Here is a 22,116-nt window from a genome sequence, read left to right as displayed (position 1 = left end):
TTCAAGACAAAACTAAATTGAGTCAATAATTAATAGAAAATTAATGCATTAATTATAAATTATTTAATTCAATTGAAGAAAATTAAAAAATAAAGGCTAAGGAATTAATACTTATGTCTATAATGGTTAACCCAATGGATATCCACAACCCAACCCATTTAAATGGGTGGATTGGGTGATGGGTTGATCACACGACCCGTCAAGTAAATGGACAGATTGGATGGGTTAAATACTGGGTGGGTTGGGTGGGTTCAGCGGGTTGGGTTAAAAATGCCACCCCTAGTTGTAGTTTTACCTTTGAGTGATTGATATGAAGGACAAATTTGAAAAATAAAGCAATTTCAGAAAATAGATTGGAAGAGTTTGGGGTAATGATTCCTATGAAGAGAAAATTTGAAAAATAAACATTTTTGTTAAAAGTAACTGCATGAATATTTTAGACATTTTTATGCCTCCTTTTATAAGATTCTATTAAAGAGGATCTACTTGCAATTATGTATAAAAGTTCAGAAAAAGGTAATTACAATTACCAAACTTCAAAGGTTTCATCAACCAAAATTTTCAGGGGAGGTTTCAGTAATTTACCCTATTTTAAATGGGATTGATGGTTGTTACTATCCCTTTCATGATTTTAACTATGCACAAAGTAATTGGTAGGGCCTATAACTGGGCCAACATGATATTTCTTATGAGGCCCATATGGTATATTCAATGTGAACAAGGATTAGCTAAAGGCAATGCATGGCTGTTTGCACCTTTTACAGTGGGGCCTATGATTTCATTATTGACGTCAAATATTATCATTAGTTGGACAGCCCGCTGAGCAGCCATCGTGTTCAGCCAATCCGAATTTGGAACATGCATGGTGTTAATTGTAAAGCATACATTTGGAATATGTATAATCGACAAGATTTTTCTAGACCTTTTTTGTGTGGGTCCATTTGTAGTTTTGAACATATGTATGAATGGCATAGCAGGAAGCATAGTGAAGAAAATCCAATCTTGGGACAAAATTCGAATACGTTTGTTACCAGAGCTGTTATTCCTACTTCCTAGATACCTGATGTAAAATTTTCAATTCTCGTCTGAATTGCAAATTTTACATTCCCAAAAGTTGATGCAGATTTTGTACCACCTTGTTCCTATGTTCTCACTCATATAAGCTAGGGATCACTTTAATCTATATCCCATTTTATTACTTCTCCCAAACAACCAACTTTTCTCTTTTCATTTTCTTCCTAAGGTTATGTTCATTTTACAAATTTTGAAAGAGGAAAAATTTAGTCAATGGGATTTTGGTTCTAATTGATTAAGAAATACATGTTTTTTTTTTTTTAAGATTTGTGTGAGGTATACGAAAAATTTATTTTTCTTGGATATCACTTATCCAAGTAAATGATACTCATCTCCCAAATGGGTAATTAACTTTCCCATATGAAAGAAAAGTTACAAACACTTGGATGGAACAAAATTACTCCTTTTAATAATGGCTTTTTATAGCTAAACTGATCATTGTCTTATTTACCTGGGAAATAAAATAAGATAGATTAACTTCCTGAAAAGCCAACGGGGCCTATAATTAAATTATATATGGAGATCGAGAGCTTAACGGGTATAATTACTTTGACCTACATGTCCCTTCACCCTTGCCTTAAAAATAATCCGGCCATGTGCAAACCCAATCTGTAGCTCATGGGGATGGACCAGATAGAGGAGATCCTCAAGATCATGTTAATGATGATCATAAACTGAATCATAATTATAATTAGAACATTGGATCCCTTCAGATGTACTGTTTCCAATTCACTAACAACCATTGAAGTACAAAACAGAAATAGATAGACAGAGAAAATAATTAAAGACAGATGGAGACATTTATCCAATGATCATAAGAACGACCCATCCCAAAATGCTTAAAGCCGCAAGAGTATTCCTTGCACCCGAACTTGTGTCTTGGGTATTGCTTGTACCCAAACCACGTGTGTCCTGGGTATCATCATCTGGACTCAAATCTGTGACTTGCGTTGTACTCGAAGTTGTTGTACTCTTGCCTGTCAAAAACAACCCAACAACACATACAAATGATGGTGAGTTAGATGAAGAGTCGATCGTCTCAAACTGGAACTTGGATAGTTTTTGACTGTTTGTATTTATTTAAGGCTCAGTATGGAAAGACTACAATTACAAATACGTACAGTGCAAATACAGGTTTAGAAATACAAAATACTTATTTGTATTTACACTCTTTCCAAACTAAGCCAAAAGCTCAAAAGAAGAATACTATGTTGCTTTGATCAGTGACCAATTATATATCATATCAGACCCTAATTAACCGATCTACTATATATGTGACAAGAAACGCCATTAGATGATTGAAACCATCTGACCCACCAAAAAATGCAGAAGAAAAGAAAATGGAGAAATGTGAAATCATTTTATGCAAATCCTTCCTTTGTCATTGCACTCACCTGAGACAAAATTCAAAGATGCTGTGGTCTTTGATTGGTGCTGTGACAAGAGATAGTCAGGAGAAGATGGTAAGCTACTTTCTGGCCCAACAGCATAGATCAGATTAGACTTGGGTTGATCAATGTTTAGTTGGAAGCAGAGGTATAAACGAGATGACAGAGATAGAATGGTCGTATTTGCAACGTTCAGGTCCCCTGAATCAGGAGTGCAAGAATTTGAATCCATCCCTCCTAGATAGTACTGCTTAATTACTGCATTGCCGTCACTGGAAACCCACCCAACAATCGAACTAGATCCAACCATGTTTCCATCAGGAGAGAACCCAATTGCAACATATGAGTTTGTGTTAGGAGCCGAGAGAATGAAATTCCATAGTCTGGGTCCCTGCTGTTCATACTGTAAAAGTGTCCAACAACGTTATATAATGTAAATAATAGAATGTACATGACAGGAGTGATCATAACTGACAAATACAAAACTTACTCTAAGGATGTAATCTTGGGAACTCCACACAGATTGGCAATTGAGAGAAGTTGTGTCAAAGGGAATACCAGCAATATTGAGATTAGAACTGCAGGAATCTGATTGTGAATTCACCAATAAGGAAGAAAAACCAATGAAGCAGAATAAGAAGAATTTGGAAACCAAAGGAGTCTTCATCCCCATCTCTTTTGTTTCTTCTCTCCTCCTGATCAGTCTGGACTTTGGAAGATTACTTTTCCTGATTCCCAAACGATGGATTGTGTTCAATTTAAAGAAGCTAGACGCACTGGTAATCTTCCATTGACCCAAGGAGACCACTTTCCAATACCGACTTCCACAGAGAGCATTAGAGCAAGTGGTCAGTGTGATTGTTTGAACTGTTGAAACCTAATATGTTTCTAAAGCCACATTTGGATCTTGTTTTGTTTATTCTATTTAAAAGTTATAGAAGGTCTGATAAGTGTGGACACACCAAACCAACTATACCAGCTGCCTAAGCATTGCCTTGGTTTATGTATGTTATAACATCAACTTCATCTCCTGCCAAACATCAACAACCATGGGGCCCTTGTATCTTTTATATATAATAATACACAGGGAAAGATTCTTCGTAGTTGAGCAGTCCATCTTCTGTTGTTGACCTACTTATTCAGAAGAATGGGTTAGTCAATTCAGACTGCTTCTGAGATGGGTGGCCTTCTGGCCTTCTGGGGTTTGCTATTGTCTAACTAGGACCCATATCTGTACAAATACTGACTTGTATTTAACTCTTTCAATGTATCCTGGTTGGTTAGAGGCTTAGAGTCTTATATATGTATATGTATAGGACCCATTGAACAGTAATATGAAAATGGTAAAGAGCTTTCCTACATCAAGTTAATAAGCTTGTTTCAGCCATGTGGAGAATTGTTTGGCCGATCCAGACCATTAGATAGGGGACCCATTGATTCACCACGTGTTAAATGGATCTTTATTTATTGAGCAAATTTAATTCTATATTAATTTATTCTTTATTGAAGTATTTAAGTGGTTTCTATTTCTCAGTAAATATATAGTTCATATGCCTCTACAAAATTTAAGCTTTCTTCATCAATCGTAATCGTCAAGCAAGGAATTGTTTGATTTTACTATGCCAAAAGCATATTTGTTCATTTTAGTTCTTTAATTGTGTCACACAATTCTAAATTACTATGCCAAGCTTTGAAAACTCCAGAAGACCACACAAAAAGATTTGACAAACGCCCCCTAAGTTTATCCATTTTTCCTTCTTCGAATCACAAATTTTAGCCTGTTGATAGAGTTTTTATAACAGTGATGATTATGCTTCATGTGATATCTAACCCATTTACATAAAATCAGCAACTGATTATAGAAAGCTAATTTCATTCCATAAGAAACCAACCAAATCCACTACGTTTCTACCCACACTGGCCATGAATTACAATCATGCATCACCATCTTGTATTGTGAGATGTTGCGGTTGCAGTGTATTGTATTGTGGGTAGGTTATAAGCAGAGAAAGTGAGTAGGAAATCTGAGTTTGAAACCAATTGCTGACCACTTTACTATTTGTTTACATAAAAAGTTCATTCCAAATTATTTGTAAAAAACCGGTGTTTAGGAAATCGGACTGGACTGGTTAGTCGGACAAGTTGAATCGTAACCTAAGACCCTGGCAGGTTCGGTCACACCCCAATAACTGTATTTGCACCGGTGAAAACTGACTGACTGGAAAATTAATGAATGAATATCAGTTCCATGAAATCATCTGAGTTCTTAAATAATTGAAATTTTAAAACATGTTTAACAAAATTTGAATTCATGACCTCTTATTTTCATCTATTATTTAATTATTAGTAGTTCATCCCTTATGTTAATTAATGACTCTTTATTGTACATAGTATTTCTACCCCGATTAACCCTCTTATCCATAAACCTCTTCTCTGGTCCAATTCTCTAAACATTGGTAAAAACAACCTTAACAGATATTATATCCATATTTTTTGGATATAACCTAACAAAAGAGGGAATAGACACCCTAAAAGCTCCCTTGATTCATCATCTTCAGTCAATAATTGTTTAAATATAGAGACAAATTCAACCTCCCAATGAAAATAATTGTGCAGAAAATATTCTTTGGAGCAGGAGTTCCTCAAGATAATAATAGATATATAAAGACAAACTAAAAAAGGAAGAAAGAAAAAAAATAATAAACATAAAAAAATAGGAAATAGAGACGAGACAATCATCCAATGATGAAAATAATGGCCCATCCCAAAATATTCGTCAGAACGCCAAGAGGGGTCCTTATACTCAAACTTGTACCCTGTGATGTTGGATTTGAACTTGGGCTTTGTGATGGACTTGAACTTGGGCTTTGTGATTTACTCTTGCCTGCAGCTGCAACCCTCAGATAAAAAGAAATAGGAAAAGAGAAGAAATTACCCGAATATAATTGAAAAGGGATCATCAAAAGAAAATAAAGAGAAATCAAATGGTACAATTTACTTTATTTTCTGTGAGCAAAAATTTCTGATAGTTTCCAAAGAATTTATGACCTATCTTGCAGAAAAATATACCTTTAGTCTATGTTTAAGAAAGAAACAGAAAAGCTGTGAGAAAGCTTTTAACAAATTTTGTGAACTAATAACTTTTCCTAAACTTTTCTTCTTTATATTTTGTATCAAATCAAACACAGTCTTATTGGATCAATTTGAGTGCTTTTCTTGATTATGCCACCTGACCTGCCTGTCATGTATACATACACACACACACACACACACAGATATATATATATATATATATATATACCTACAAGATGTCTTTAGGTCAATACTCAGTGCAGTTGGACAGATGAAATTAACCGTCTGATATGTAGGATATCATAAGAAGGACCCATTCTTCTCATCGGTCCTAATCCCTTCATTCAATCATTTCGGCCTTGGTCCATAAATTTATCTAAATTATTTTAAAAAGTATGAATAGTCTCAATAATATTTCTGCAATTTTATGAGGATAAAACTTATTCCTCTATATTTAAATTTATTGATAAAAAATGATGGCAAATAAGGTAGTTGGTTATTGATATTAAATGAGTTAAAAAGAGGTAATTTTAAGATATTCAATGCATTCAATTCTCCCTCATTAAATCCAACATTTAAGGTAGTAATTTGTATTCACCTTCATTGAATCATATATTTAAGGTTTTTTTGTTTTTCTCATCATTAAATTCATACATAATAAATTAATAATTTCAATAGCATAAAAACTTATACTTTTAATATCTACCTAGAAAAAATTAGTGTTTTCATCCAGGTGGTGGTAATAAATTAAACCATTTGGGTCAAATGGATCAATCCATGTTGCCACAATTAAATAATAAAATTCAAAAATATATAAAATGCAAAAAATATAGAAATATATTTTAAAAAGTATGAATAACCTCAAGAATATTTCTGGAATTTTCTGAGGACAAAACTTACCCCTCTGTATTTAAATTTATTGATAAAAAATGAGGGAAAATATGATAGTTTGTTATTGATATTAAATGAGTTGAAAAGAGGTAATTTTAAGATATTCAATTCTCTCATTTTAAATCCAACACTTAAGGTATTAATTTGCATTCACCTTCATTGGATCATATATTTTAAGGTTTTTTTTGTGTTTTTTCTCATCATTAAATTCTATAATTAAATCCATACATAATAAATTAATAATTTCAATAACATAAAAAACTTATACTTTTAATATCTACCTGGAAAAAAAATAGTTTTTTCATTTAAGTGGTGGTAAGAAATTAAACCATTTGGGTCAAATGGGTCAATTCATGTTGCTACAATTAAATAATAAAATTCAAAAATATATAAAATGCAAAAAAATATAGAAATTAAAAAAATGAAAACATTTTTAACATCATATATTTGACATATGAAACAATAATCAATATGATAAACAATGTTTTAAAAACTAACACGCTTTTGCCTTCGAGTCATAGGTCATAAGTCACCAGTTCGACAATCAAGGTCAAACGAGTCAAATCACTCTACGTCAACACTATATGTGTGTATGTAAATTATATATTTTATCAATAAATAATATAATTATGTTTTACATATATTTTATAATTATGTTTTACGACATATAATATATGTATTATGCATGTATTATGTTACATTTGTTTATGTTTTCTAATTCAAATCTTAATTTTTATTTATAAAAAATATTAAAATTTCAATTTGTAGCCAAAAAAGGGTTTCTTTCATGAAAATAGCAAGGCAAGGCACCTAAGGCCCTTAGAACGTATAGATCTTGAAAAGTTACTCGAAAAAAAAAAAGATTTCCCCAAACAGACATCTAAGTGCAAAGTTATGGCTTCCAAAATTTTACACATAATTAAGTGTGCAACTTGTAACTTGGTTATTGGGTCGAATAGGGTAATAGTTGAACCACCTGGATTAGATGGTTTTTAATTAAAATAAGGAGTTTCAACAGAACCAAACCTAGGATCAAGGCCGAGTGATGGTTCAAACGGTTCAATCGGCCAGGTCAACAATAGATTGAAAACAATGATGATAAATAGGAAATATTTTTTATTAATAATGGAAATGGAATGTAAAATTTAAAACCAATGGAAGTAAAACTATTTTTCTATTATCTCTCATTAAACATCATATCTAAGGTATATTCTCTTATTAAATCCTATATTTAAGATATATTTTTCTCATTATTAAATTCTACTAATTAAATATACAATATTAATTTTAATAATATAAAAATAAATAATTTGAAAACAAAACCATTCTCTTCCTCTCGGTGGTGGGTAAGCAATTCAACCATTTGGGGTCAAATGCGTTAATAAATAATGTCATAATTAAATAATAAAAAATAAAATAAATATAATATAATACTAAAAAATAAAAAGAATTGAGCATGTCACTAATATTGCATATTCATTATACTGAACAAAAATAAGTATGAAATGTAAGAAGTACTTTCATAAATGATAAAAATGGAATGTCAAAATTAAAATCAACCTAGTAATGAAATTATGTCATAATCAAATAATAAAATTTTTAAAAATAGAAAATACAAAGAATCACAAAATAAATATTGTACAGAAGATATAATGTTATATATTTATAAAAAAATAAAATATTTGGTACATCTATAATATTATGCATTCATTATATTGAACAAAAATAAATATTATACGTAAGATATAATTTTATCAATAATGGAAATGTAATACAAAATTTAATGTCAACCTAGAAATCGAACCTTTTTTTTTTTTGTCGTGGGTTAGTGATTTAAGTTAAATAGTTAATCGATGATATGATAGTTAAATAATAAATATTTAAAAAGTAATAAAAAAAGTATAAGTAAACAAAATAATATATAAAAATATTATATATTAATTATGTCAAACAAAAATTAAGTGTGATAAGTAAAAATTATTTATATAATGTAGATAGAATATATAATTTAAAACTGATCTAAAAGCAAAGCTATTTTCTTCTCTAAATGATGGGTCAATGATCCAACTTTTCAAAGAAATTCATGATGTCATAATTGAATAATAAATATTTAAAATAAAGATTGAACACAAAAAAAATAAAAAAGTATAGAGTTTTAGTCATATTGTTACTTTTATTAATTTTCAATTTATATCTTAACTATGATATATATAAATGTCAAGTAATTAATATGAAAAAAAAAATCAACTTACTCCCTCGAATATCTAGTTTGCAAAAAAATAAAAAAAAAACACCAACTTACTCTCTTGAATATCTAGTTTGCATCAAGGTTTTTAAAACCAAATCGGACAACGAAGCGGTCAGGGGTCTAGTTCCTAGGTTGAACGATCCAACCGTTCGAATCAAATGGACTGCCCGTTTTGACAAAAAAATTAAAAGAAATAGAAAATAAAAAATGGCCAAAACCATTGGATGGTTCGACTGCCCTGGGTTAGCAATTTGTTGACCAAATCAATGGTTTTTGACAAAATAACAGTTCTAGGATAAAATGGAGCTAGTCATCTGACCGGTTCCTGGTGTTTCCAGTTAGACCATCCGGTCTGGTCCGGTTTTGAAAACCATGGTCTGCATTGGCTCTCACCTGTCCCAAAATCCAACAATCTCGACGTCTCTGACTGGTGCTCAGAGAGTAAATAGTTCGATGAAGACGGCAATTTGTCTTCGGGCCCAACCGCATAAATCAGCCTGGGCTTGGGTTGATCAGTGCTCAATTGGAAGGCAAGGTACAAACGCGATGACTGAGACAAAATGGTCTCATTTGCAACCTTTAGGGACCCTTTGTCTGGCAAACAGTCCTTCGGACTAGTCCCTCCAAGATAATACTGCTTAATCACTCCATTTCCGGCAGCCGGAACCCACCCCACTATCGAACTAGATCCGACCATCTTCCCATCGTCAGAGAATCCGATGGCAACATAAGAATTTGTGTTGGGTGCCGAAAGAATGAAATTCCATAGACTTGGTTCAATCTGTTCATACTGAAACAATTCCCTTTTGTTATTTATACAACAATATTCAAGCAATATATGATGAGAATGGAATGGAAGATAAGTAATGCAAGGGTGGAATAAGTTAGGGACTTACTCTAAGGATAAAGTCTTGAGATTTCCAAACAGATTGGCAACTAAGAGAAGTTGTAAGAAAGGGAATGCCAGTAAGGTTGAGAGTAGAAGTGCAAGAATCTGTCTGTGACTTCACCAAGGAAGAAAAACCCAGGAAGAAGAAGAAGAGTGTAGCAATCAAAGAGATCTTCATCTCCTTGTCTCTCTCCGTTTCCAGTTGATGATGATCAGTGGCTGGATATGATAGAGGATGTAGGGGATATTTATATATGTAAATTAATGACAAGGATTCCCTCTTTTTTAATTCTTGTCAAGCATAAACATTAAAGGCTCATAATAATGGTGACAAGTTGACCCTGACTATACAAGCGTTCATTTGGTTTGCAGTGGGAATTGAAATTCTAATGGTTTATTCCCATATTTTATTTGGTTCAGACAGGAATTTGAATAAGAATTGGAATCAGCTGGTATGTGATTTCATTCCAAGGGAAGAAGAAGGAATGAATAAAGAAATGCCATTTCACCAAAAATGGGAATAGAATTCCAATTCTACCCAACCAAATTACTCGTATCGTCAAATCACTCTGATTCCAATTCCAAACCTCTATTCATGCTAACCAAACAGGGACCTAATTCTTGTAGCAATCAATTAAGAGCCTCAAATTAAGGGTACCCAGTTGCCAAATTGGGGAGTATTAAGGAAATACAAGTGACTGCCATGCACTTGAGGGTCTTGTTGTCAATACGCCTAGAAAATGGGCATTACAGTAAGGATATTTTGGTCAATGAAAGGAACTAAAATGGACCCGATTCTCTTTCTAGCTTTAAAATGAACAAAATGCAGAGTAACTAATTAATCACTTGGGTCATCTCCTCCAATTGATGATGACCAAAAGAAAAACTAATGAAATTTGAAGCAGAAGAAATGGAATCAACATGTATCATCCCATATAAAGGACTGTCCCTTCAAATTGGTGATTCAAATCCCTTCGATCGAAAGTCATCGAAAAAAAAATTGTTTTGATAAAAGACTTTCTCAGTCAAAAATCATATAGATAAACGAGTAAGCTAATCAAATAAGCAACACTGTGGAGGAGTAAACAATAATCTGGTGGGTTCGGTTTCTGGTCAAATGATCCAACCGTTTGAATCGAACGGACAGTTTATTCTGATAAATAAAATAAAAATGGTTAAAACTATTAGACGGTTCGAACAATTAGATCATCTAAACCAACGGTTTACTAACCACCGTCCGGTGCGATTTTAAAAACCATGCCGTAGAGTGGAGGATTGACGTTGACCAAGCGTTCTACTGTTCTGTGCTCTCGTGTTGACATGTATTCATAATTCATGTCATGTGATCCACCGTTTATCGCGCCGCGCACTGAACCCTATGAGCCCGCCGTGCATCGCGCGGCGTAGTAAAAGCTTTCCCACGGAAAGGTGTGTGCGTAGAATCAACGTATGGCTCAGCAATCTGAAGGCATGTATTGTTGTGCGTTTTAAAAATAGTGAACATATTCATCAAATTCAACAATGGCAAGTTGGAACATTTGGCTCAGATTAATTTAAACTCTTTACATTTTATATCTTTTCCGCATCATAATATCCAACTGGTCAGTTTCTTCTTCTCTTTGTTGAATGCATTTAATTTAATTTAAATAGGTCATAATATTATTGTGGAACATTTAATTTAATATTATGAACTGCGGGTCATAATACATTTAAAAATAGTGAACATATTACAGCAATGCATGTGTTATAATACATTTAATATTATGAACTGTGGGTTACAGCAATGCTTTGATTTAAATGGGTTATAATACATTTAATTTAATTTAATGAACTGTGGAAGTTACGACAGTGCAATTAGCAGTAGCATTTTTTCCTATATTAATTACTTAGTGGGAACCCATACAATGCATGGTCTTTTTTGTTAAATGAAATTAACAAGGAGTCAGTGTGAGGTGTATTCTGTGAGAAGCAAATCCGGATTCCTCCTCATCATCCACATAGAACACTTAATAATTTAGGGGTGGCTTAAGTATTTCACCCTAAAAAATATGAACTTTCTAGCCATTTTTATTTTTGAATATTAATAAAGTCAAAATATAAATTATATATCATTATATGCATATAGTCGATACCCAAAACCAAAATGTGCCTCGAGGGTGTGTAGAGCCAAGGAAATGTTTTCTCACCAAATGCCTTCCATCTAAGAAAGTGGGACCCGCTACTTAGTAGAAACTAGAAAGCACATGGATAATTTTTAATGGAGAAATTTAATTGTTTGGGTGAATATCTAACTCAGACAAAAAACTTAACAACTGCTGCAATTCTCATGGAATGGTGACCCAACTGCTTCAACACTCGTAGAATACCGTATATGAACAGAATTCAAACAAAAATGTGAATCACCCATCAGCAAAGGATTCTGATGCAATGGAGACACCCAAAGACAACAGGTCTGGTGCAGTGGAGACACGAGGAGAGGAGACAAAAGTTCAAGATATATTTTGATAAGCTATTAAATCCAAGGAAGTTCCGATGGGTTGTATGGCAAAGGATGAATCCAGAAAGCCTCTCTAGAAAAGTTGATACCTAGTTGCAGAAGCAAGGACAGCGAACGAAAATTAGGTACTTGCCAGAGAGCTCACAGCCTCAGTGTCTCAAAGGCAGGGATGTCAATTGGACTGGATTTGGTCCAATCCGATCCAGTCCAATAATGGACCAGGTCCAATCCAACCCAATCCAATGAATATTGTGGACCATTTTGTTCTGATCCAATTCGATGTCTAGACCGTCCAATCTGTTCAAATTCTTTTTAATTTAGATTGGTTTCAACCCAAACCCAGTATCTATATTCTTATCTTATATCAATGGACCAGATATTGGCTTAATCCAACCCAATCTAATATAAATTTATTACAGACAGACCAAGTGCAATCCAATATGTCTTGTTAGTCCATCCAATCCATCCAAATTGATTTTGAACAGGATGGGTCCAGTCCAAAACCACTCTATTGACACCCTTACCCAAAGGTGCGCGTATAAGGAGATTAATAAAGATTTTGTTCTGGAACAGACGCTGAATCTAGGTGGAGTTCTCTGACAGTTTGACACTCTTAGAGAAATCATTGTTATTGTTGTAAATAACCTTTATATATATATATATATATATATATATATATATATATATATATATATATATATATATATATATATTTTTTTTTTTTTTTTTTTTTTCTTCCTTTCAGAAGCTCAAAGCGTGTTTGGGTATCAGCTAATTTCTTTTGTACCACATCTGAAGATAGAATAGAGTGTTGAAGGTCAGTGGACCTCACGTGCACCCTCTCTGTCTCCACCTCATGAACCCCTGTAATGTATTAATACTAAAAAAGAAAATGAAAAACAAATAAACCTTTTTTTTTCTTCCAGAAGCTCAAAGTGTGTTTGAGTACCAGCTAATTTGTTTTGTACCACATCTGAAAATAGAGTAGAAGATTAAAGGTCAGTGGACCTCATATGCACCCTGCTCTGTCTCCACCTATGAGCCCCTGTAATATATTAATACTAAAAAAGCAAATGAAAAATAAAACAAACATTACTGGGCCAATCATGATCAGCCATGTCAACCTGATGGGCCTCATATATAAAGCTAACATGGTTTCTCATGATTGGTCTAAGATCTATAGAGGATAAAATACTCTAATAGAAGATAAACTTAAGAACTTTAATTGCAGGAGCCAGGAGCATATATTAATATCCAAGATTTAGTCTGAAACTTCCATCTCATGTTTTAAATCAATAGGACTGTTTGATATAAATAGCAGAATACAACACAAAAGGCTGAGAAAATCATGATATTCATGTATGGTTTACTGACTGGTTAAACAACGGAAAGTATACAAAATTCACAAATCTGAATTTAACAGATTGCTGTTATATTTCTCCCATAGCTTCCTACGGACCCATCAAGTTCCACCTCCAACTCAGAGTTAAAGAACTATCATGACGATGATGATTCATCCAAGCTTTGTTCCAACTATATGGGGTCAGCTACATGAATCCTGTTTTGCCGTTCATTCTGTTCAGTGCCATATCCTGGAGTGAAGGAACTATATGTCAATTAAATTTAGCAATAATATCAATGAAATTTGAAAGTACACCGAAGGCCAAAACCCAATGTTGGTGCCAACAGTGTATCAATTAAATTTGAACTATATGCCAATCAATTTTTTTTACCAAAAAACATTTTGGTGCCAACCATGTGGGGTATTGGGAGAGGTAGACGGATACGGTCCTAACCTTTAGCATTTTTTTGTGCAGTGGCTGCTCTCAGACTCAAACCCATTCTCTCACACTTGACAGCCTGAGATTTTACACCAATTAATTGTATGATCATGATAAATTTTATTTTCAAGAGAATGAGAAAATGTGCTCCAGTACACCTACCATATTTGTCATGCCGTAACTTAATAAGGGATCACTCCTTTGGCAATCAGAAGAAACGAACACAAGTGGTATTTGTCACGTATGCTTTTCACTGTTATCCTCATCTCCCCTATGCCATGCTTAGCCCTGCAAACATTGAATCATGTTAAAATCCACAATTCAATCACTGGACTATTTGCTATAAATAGCAAAATGAATGAGGAATCTGTTGAACTGCAACCAAAAAAATAAGTTTGTGGTTCACTTTCATTCACAAAATTATTGTTGATTAATGGAATACCCATAAAATAAAGTGACAACACCAGGGGTGTGGAGCTGAAATTTAGCAAACTCTATCTACAATATCACACACGCTAAAAATCAATCTTCATCAGATAACATCTACCCAATTATTATTATGTCAAATACTCCAGAAACAAACAAGTATTTGATGGATAAATTAACATATGGGAAATGACACTTGAAAATTTTGGCACATGTAACATAGTCTGAAGGAGGTGGAGTGATCCAGCATCTTTTGTGGGATAACCATTGCCTTGTACATTCAGATCTGTGAAGTGAAGGGCTATCCATATGGATGGCCGAATCATGCAGGATGGCTAGGCAAATTTTCAAAAAATTCTTTCTCCCTTCCGGGAATCCTATTCCCTGTTTTAGAAAAACTGCATTTTTCAAGGTTCGTTGTTGAAACAAACCAGACCAAATCTAAAACCAAGATTAAGGGAGGGATATACCTAATACGGAATCAACACAAGAAACTCCTCCCAATGTAAGAGTTCACACCCAAAGAGATTGCCAAATCCCTCATCCACTAAAGATGACATAGCTTAGGGTGAGGCAGGATCAGCAAGGAGATTCTTTAACAAAAACCCCACTTCTTCAGCAAGAATCAAGCAAGGATGTGAGCACAGCTTCAAGATTAACTCTTCTAGCAAGAAATCAAGATCCAATATTGATCACTCCAAGAAATGGAGATCAAATAGGATAGAGCAACAAGAACAAAGGGAGAGAGAACTAAATGCAGAAAATTGTGAAACTGTGTAACCTTTTTCTAGTTCGCCCTCCTCTTTATATATAATCCTTAAAGAGTTAACCTCCTAATCTGATTAGGAGTTTCTTGATCCAAATATTTATTTGGATCTGGGTTCTTTAAGTGATAAGGCTTATCCCTTAAATTATCTGCAGATTAGGATCAACTTCTCCTAATCAAATTAGAAGTTTCCTAATCCAAATCTCTATTTGGACCTGGACTCTTTAAGTGGATAAGAGTTATCCTCCTATCCTTTTTTGCTGATCCAATTCGAATTGGGCTTTAGGCCCATTAAGCTTTCAGGCTCATTTCCCTTTAAGTGTTGGCTAGTTTGGCTCTCTTTGTATGGCGTGGGACCCTATCATTGATCTCCACATAAGCCACATGGGTTCAGCACAGCCTCTGTTACAAGGCCTGACTGAATTCACTGTTGAATACAATGAACCCCTGAACCCATCATTATGGGTTCTTAATGGGCCCAACATTTACACTAAATGGTCCTTAGGTCCAGCCATCTTATGAAGGCCCAAGGACTGTGGGCAGATGTGAGATTAGCCCATCAGGTTTATTATCCCTAAATGGTCTTACACTTAACCTCTCAACCCGTAATGATCAAACATTGGTCGACAAGAGAGGACCTCTCCCTCGGATGCAAGGTATAGTGTTGCACTCTCTGCTCACATGGATCTCGGGAATTAAAACCTTTTGCAAATATTTTGTGAAACCATAATATATATGTATATCTCTATATAAATATATTTTGCAAAAACAAATCTCAACAATTTTGAAATCAACTGTCGGTAGTTTAGGTTTCCATCAGTGATAGTGGATTCCCCGGTCATTCACTTTGTCCGACAAAGGGGCTGATCCTCTCACTGATTGGCATATAAAAGACAGCCCAATCCGACACCTAGTATAGTACCATAATCGAGTTTAGGGGTCAAGTGTAACATTCTAGTTTTGCCCATCTATCTCCAAGGTCCAGGGCACAACTGGAAAATGGTCCAGTTCAGAGTTGCAAACAAACCCACACTACATGTGCTTCACGTTTCACCCTGGCAGCTGAGACAAGCCACCTCAACCGACTTGGCAGCACATTAGTGACAGCCTTGGTAGGATAAACCTCCCCCGGTCTATCCAACGGCTATGAAGATTCTAAACTAACACGAGTCTCTTAAGTGTCCAATTTAAGGGTATTACACAAAAAACACACCATAATAACATAAATCAACTATGTACTTTATTTATTTATAATAAATGTCAATGATGTACATCAATCTGATTGGAACTAAGGGCATACACTGTCTAACAATCTGGCTATCTGACACAGTTACTTGCTATTGTTGAATACGAGTGATTATTTGAGATGGCTTTTGAACCCTTATCAAGTGTATCACTCCCATGAATTATAACAAGATTGAAGTTTCCTTGGTAGCATAATTCTAAAATCTGGTCTTCAACTCAGTTCGATCTTGAGGTTTTGGATATATGAATCCTATCCCGCCATTGTGTTCCATCAAGATCTATGCTTTCTTTCAAATCATAAGCCCTTAGATCATTTCTTATCACTAAACCACATTTTCTTCGGTCTTTCCCTTGCTCTTTTAGAGCCCCATACTCTCCTTAATGGTGCAGTCCTTGGTCGTCTATGCATATGGCCAAACCATCGCAGTTGACTTTTCATTCACCTTGTTGTTACTGATTGGAGATACTCTTAAATCCTCTCTAATCTACTTATTTCTGATTCTGTCATTTCCAGTCTTGCCACTGAGCTATCTAAACATCCTAATGTCATCTAAATTCATTTTCTTGAACAAAATTTTCTCAGTTTCCAACAATCTGCCTCACATAGTAATGTGGGTTTTACAACTATTTTGTAAAATTTATCTCTTAGTCTCATTGCTACATGCCAATCAAACAGCACACTGGATGCACCTCTTCGCTTCAATCAAATTGCTCTAATTCTATGGTAAACATCCTCTTTAACTTCTCTTTCATTATGGATAATCAATCCAAGGCACCAAAAGTGGTTACTTAGGGTAAATGAGATGATGTACAACAGCCTGAAAAGGCTGAGGCAGAACTACAAAGGCAAAGTACTGTCACTAAATGAATTTTCTCTAAAAGCCCCTGATTTTGCTAGGCTATCAGCAACAGTGTTTAGCTCCCTAGGAATTCAAACCAATTTCACATACATTGAGTCCAGGACATCTCTAGCTGCATCCAGCAAGTACGCTAGCTCCAAGGCCCTCCTTCATTCTCCCTTAACCATTCTATTGTATTAGCAGAATTACCTTCGATGTTTAGAGTGGACATACCTAACAATCGGATTACTGAAAGCCCAGCAGATATTCCCCCTTCCCCCTCGTATTACACCACCATTCCTGCTTGATCTATAGATCTTTGGGCACTACCATCAAAGCTAAGTGCCATCCCTCCTCTCTAGAATAATGTCCATGATTTACAAACATTCCTTGGGGAAGAGTAGAGGGCTTCTATTATATTCCTTTGAAGATCATTTAAGGATAAGCCTTTGAACACTTGTGAATTAACCGCCCAAAGGTTACATAAAAAAAAAATAATGTAGGAAATCAGGTCTTCGACATTTGTAGCTTTATTTTCAAATATCCTATTATTTCTTTCATCCCAAATGCCCCACAGCAATGCATGAGTCACTGTACTCCAGTACAGCCTTCCTCTTTTTCCTAATCCTCTGCCTTTCCATTGCTAGAGGAGGTCCACAACCTGCTCCAGAAACACCCAGCTGTAACCCACTAAATTGAGGAAATAAACCAAACCTTCCCCGTAACAGGACAGTGGAGGATGCGTTCAACTGTCTCTGCATTACTGAGGCAAAGAAAGCAAACGTGGGGGGAGATACACAATCTACCTTTGAGCTTTTTCTGAATCATACCACAAGTGATTAATTTCTTTAGGCATGCCTCCCACACAAAAAATGAGACTCTAGGAGGGATTTGTGAACACCAAACCTTTTTGACCGGAAAAGGTAAACCCTGATCTTCCAACACTAGAGAATCGAAGCAGGAGTCAGTGGAGAACTTGCTAGCAGGATTAAGTTTCCAAATCTTTTGGTCAGGAGTAGCAGGAGAGATGTAAACCTCACTAAGAGAGTTAAGAAGAATTTTTTTCTGTTACAGTAGTTAAGCAGACTTGCTATTTCAGCAATCTCTACCTCTCTTGAGGGCCTTCTGAGGTTCAAGTTCCAACTGGTTCCCAAGAGTGAGGAGCAAAGGCTCAAAGAAAGGTCAATATTGGTGAGAAATTACACCAAGGCATAGATCAAAGTGCTCAATAAAAGAAGAAAATCAAAACTATAACATGCAGGCTGAAAGAAAACTTATCTTTCCAAGGATGAAGAATCAGAGTACATTTTATGTTGGATGGGCTAAAAGATGAGAAGAAATATCACTCGATTACTTGGTCATATATGGCACGACCAAGGATTGATGAGTGATTGGAGTAAGGCTCTTATGCCTAATGAATAGGGCTGTCAATGGATAAGATTTTAATCTAATTCAATCTCAATCCAATTACATTCCTTTCCAAAAGTAGGTGTTTCCAATCCAATAATCATTAGTTACAACCAATCAGATCCAAGATGTCAGGTGCATTGTTATCAAAAGAGAGGGGAGTGAGTTCAAATTATTTACAACCTCCTTGTTCAGTACATCATCCTGTAATATACACATAATTGAGCTGTGAAGATAAAAAATGAAGAACAGACTGCAGTATCAAAATTCAGGAAATGAGCAGAATCTTTACCAGATGAAATTCCAGTTTCTCAAACAAATCAGGACCAATGTGGCCTGTAACACTCTCAACAGATTCTTCAATCAAATTATCATAACTGCTCAATCATCAAAACTCTAAACATCTACCCCCAATCAAGAATCTGAACAACCATGTTAGAACATTTTAGAGGGCCCACTTATCAGTATACTCCTGTTCTCCAAAACTTTCTTTAGAGGAACCTTTCTCTGCACTACATTGCATCACATAATTCATCCCAAAAGGCCCTCCTTTCCCATGCTCACCTTGCAGCTGTTATCCAAGTGTTACTAATATTTCTTTTCCCATTACCAATAATCCTTACAAGAGCATTCTCCACCTACAAAATGGTGAAATCTGTTTGAATCTCTCAAGATGATGGGTCGCTTGGTAATCTTACACACGAACTTCATGAACACATGGCAGTCACCACAAACACGTATGTTCTTTACAATCCTTATGGATGTCCCACCTTGAGGCTTGCTGATCAATCCAAATGCAAGAGCAAGTTTCTCACTATGATAACAGATAGAATAAAACTTTTCCGCCTCACCTACATCATGCAGAACAAAGCTTGTATCAGGGGTAAACCCAGCTTCTTGCACTTTCTGAATCAATCTATCCAATTCTTCATAAATTTGACCTGTTTTAGGATGACTTCGATCATCAGATACAAATTTATGGACTTTTTTATCAATCTCAATCCAGCTATAGGCTGCAAATTTCCGAATATTCCTATCTTTCATAAGAGTTCTCATGTATGCCACTTCATCCCACCTTCCAGAGGCAGCATACAAGTTTGACAACATGATATAAGGTCCAGCATTTAATGGATCTAATTCAAAGAGATGCCTTGCGGCCATCTCTGCATGCTTGATATCATTATTAATGGCAGAAACAGATAAAAGTGTAGACCAAATTACGCAATTTGGTTCATCAGGCATGCCTTTAATCAGACCAACTGTTTCTTTCATGTACCCAAAGCGACCAAGGAGATTGATCATACATACATAATGATCAGAAGTAGGTGTTATTCCATGTAATTTGCTTATTGAACGGAAATATCTCTGCCCATGTTCAACCAGACCAATATGGCTACAAGCAGAAAGGACACCAACAAAGGTAATATTATCTGGCTTCAAATTTTCCTGCAACATCCTCTCATAGAGCTCTAAAGCCTCTTGATCCCGTCCATTTTGTGCACAACCCACAATCATTGCATTCCAAGAGACTACATTTCGAGCTTGCATCATATCAAAAACAGCTGAAGCATCTGTAATCTCTCCACATTTGGAGTACATATCAATGAGGGCACTTGACACCTGCAACTCAGCCTCAACTCCAATAAGAATCGCTTTCCCATGAACTACTTTTCCACGATCCACAGAGGCTAACCTAGCACATGCACTAACCACACTTGAGATGGTGAAACCATCTGGGTTGACATTCTCTGATAACATTTTGCCAAATAACACCAAAGCATCCTCCTCTTTTCCATTTTGGGCATAACCAACAATCATTGTTGTCCAAGAAACCCTATCTTTCTCTTTCATCTCTTTAAATATCCTAGTAGCATCTTCTATCAGTCCACTTTGTAGATAAGCACCAAGAACACTAGACACTGTAACCAAATCAGGCTTGACACCTGAGAGCTGCATGCTATGAAACAAATCCAAGCATTTTTCTGGTTCCTTATTTTTCAAATAACCTGAGATCATCGAATTCCAAGACACAACATTCCTGTCAACCATTTGATCAAATAACCACCGAGCATGATTAATCTTGCCACATTTCGCATACATATCAATTAAACTATTCGAGACAAAAAGATTTCCTCTTACATTGCCAACAATAAGCTGTCCATGTATTTGCTGCCCACACTTCAAATTCAATAATTGTGAACATGCATTTAAAACGCTCACATACGTATACTGATCCCATTCGAATCCTTCTTTTTGCATTCTAATAAATAGCTCCAAAGCGTTCTTAGAACCACCACTTCCCACGAGGCCTGAAATTACCGTATTATATGAAATGGCGTCACGGGCAGGCATTTGATTAAAGAGTGTCTGCAGCTCTTTAACAAAACCCGACTTGGAGTACGCGGAAAGCATTATGTTCCACGTTCTGACGTCTCTGCAAGAGATTTTCTCGAACAGCTTCTGAACATCTGATATTTTTCCAGACTTGGCGTAAAGATAAAGTAGACGATTGTGAAAGGCTGTGGCGTTTGCTTCAGAATGAGGACCCATGCGTGACTGCAATCTGTTGGCTCGATCAACACTTCTGGTTCGACAACGTTTGAGTAACAAACGAGAGTAACCATCGTCTCCAACACGAACATAGATTAAGTCTACGGCATCGTGGAGCTTTTGTCTTGATATCATACTCCTGGTGTCCCTCGGAGTCGGAACGACTGCCGAACTGCATACCCACCTTAATGGGGTGACAGAACTGCAGTCAATGATCAATCTCTATGTTGAAAATAGAAGTTTTAATTCTCGGTTGTATTCCTTCCACTCAGTCTGTGGAGCAGTGTAGATAGGCACCATTTATTGCTACCATAAAAAAGTGTGCAAAGCAAACATATAATTTAAATAGGGGTGCTTATTGACATTCTTGGCCCGGCCCAATCCTTACATTTTCGGGCCGGGGCTCAGGTTTTCGTGTGCAAATCCGGCCTGGCCCCGGCCCCTGCATTAATCCCAGAAAATTCTGGGCCGGGCTTGGGCCCAATATTTCAAATCCAGCCCGGCCACAATATAATATAATACATATTCTTAAATATACAATATTTTTATATTATAATATATTACATTATGCATCATATATAATAAATTATATATACTTAATATTAGGCCTTTTTGCATATTATGGGAGCGTTTTACAACATGAATGTTGTTTTTGTTTTCACTTGTTTTTAGAATCGCTACATCAGCAAAAAAACAAAAAAACAAAAACATGTTTTTCAACTCTGTTTATGTTTTCAAAATGAAAAATAGGTTGGTTTTGTTTCAAAAAAATAGTACATGTTTTTGGAACTAACAAAATATTGGTTTTTAAAACAAAAATATTTTTTTAGTATAGAAATTACATGATTTATGGAGCATGAAGTTGAATAATTAGATGAAAACATGTTTTTGTAACCAGATTCAAGAACAAGTTTTTTGTTTCAGTTTTGAAAACAGAAAACAAACACACAACCAAGAATATATTTTTTGTGTTTTATTCTGAGAAACAATTTGTTTTTAAATTAGATGGTTTTGATTTGCTTTTGGAACCAACAACTAGAAAA

At 35.2% G+C, this 22,116-nt stretch overlaps 2 protein-coding genes and 1 pseudogene across 4 annotated transcripts; all 3 read right to left on the bottom strand.

Moving 5' to 3' along the window:
* Positions 1-1,735: 1,735 nt before the first annotated feature.
* LOC148873349 (cytochrome b561 and DOMON domain-containing protein At3g07570-like) lies at positions 1,736-3,361 on the bottom strand. The gene is made up of 3 exons (XM_088964548.1): positions 2,953-3,361; positions 2,469-2,865; positions 1,736-2,051 (listed from the first exon to the last, which is right to left on the bottom strand). The coding sequence occupies exons 1-3, from the start codon at positions 3,133-3,135 to the stop codon at positions 1,876-1,878; spliced, it is 756 nt and encodes a 251-aa protein (XP_088820674.1). The 5' UTR covers positions 3,136-3,361; the 3' UTR covers positions 1,736-1,875.
* Positions 3,362-5,070: 1,709 nt separating this feature from the next.
* Positions 5,071-9,758, bottom strand: LOC148873348 (cytochrome b561 and DOMON domain-containing protein At3g07570-like). Its single transcript, XM_088979396.1, has 3 exons — positions 9,570-9,758; positions 9,067-9,463; positions 5,071-5,352 (listed from the first exon to the last, which is right to left on the bottom strand). Exons 1-3 carry the CDS (start codon positions 9,738-9,740, stop codon positions 5,198-5,200), a joined length of 723 nt encoding a protein of 240 aa, XP_088835522.1. The 5' UTR covers positions 9,741-9,758; the 3' UTR covers positions 5,071-5,197.
* A 3,513-nt stretch (positions 9,759-13,271) lies between these two features.
* LOC148873347 (pentatricopeptide repeat-containing protein At2g03880, mitochondrial pseudogene) lies at positions 13,272-21,380 on the bottom strand (annotated as a pseudogene). 2 transcript variants are annotated; one of them, XR_016099360.1, is made up of 4 exons: positions 18,816-21,380; positions 14,003-14,128; positions 13,856-13,919; positions 13,272-13,651 (listed from the first exon to the last, which is right to left on the bottom strand). The product of XR_016099360.1 is annotated as a pentatricopeptide repeat-containing protein At2g03880, mitochondrial pseudogene, transcript variant X1 (transcript). The 2 variants fall into 2 exon arrangements; XR_016099362.1 differs by lacking the exon at positions 13,856-13,919.
* Between the last annotated feature and the right edge of the window lie 736 nt (positions 21,381-22,116).

Source organism: Nelumbo lutea, chromosome 1 (assembly GCF_056320005.1).
Source record: "Nelumbo lutea isolate HS-2025 chromosome 1, American lotus-T2T, whole genome shotgun sequence".
Classification (NCBI taxonomy): domain Eukaryota; kingdom Viridiplantae; phylum Streptophyta; class Magnoliopsida; order Proteales; family Nelumbonaceae; genus Nelumbo; species Nelumbo lutea.
The sequence above is the reverse complement of the archived record's forward strand: the minus strand, read 5'-3'. Positions and strand labels throughout refer to the sequence as shown.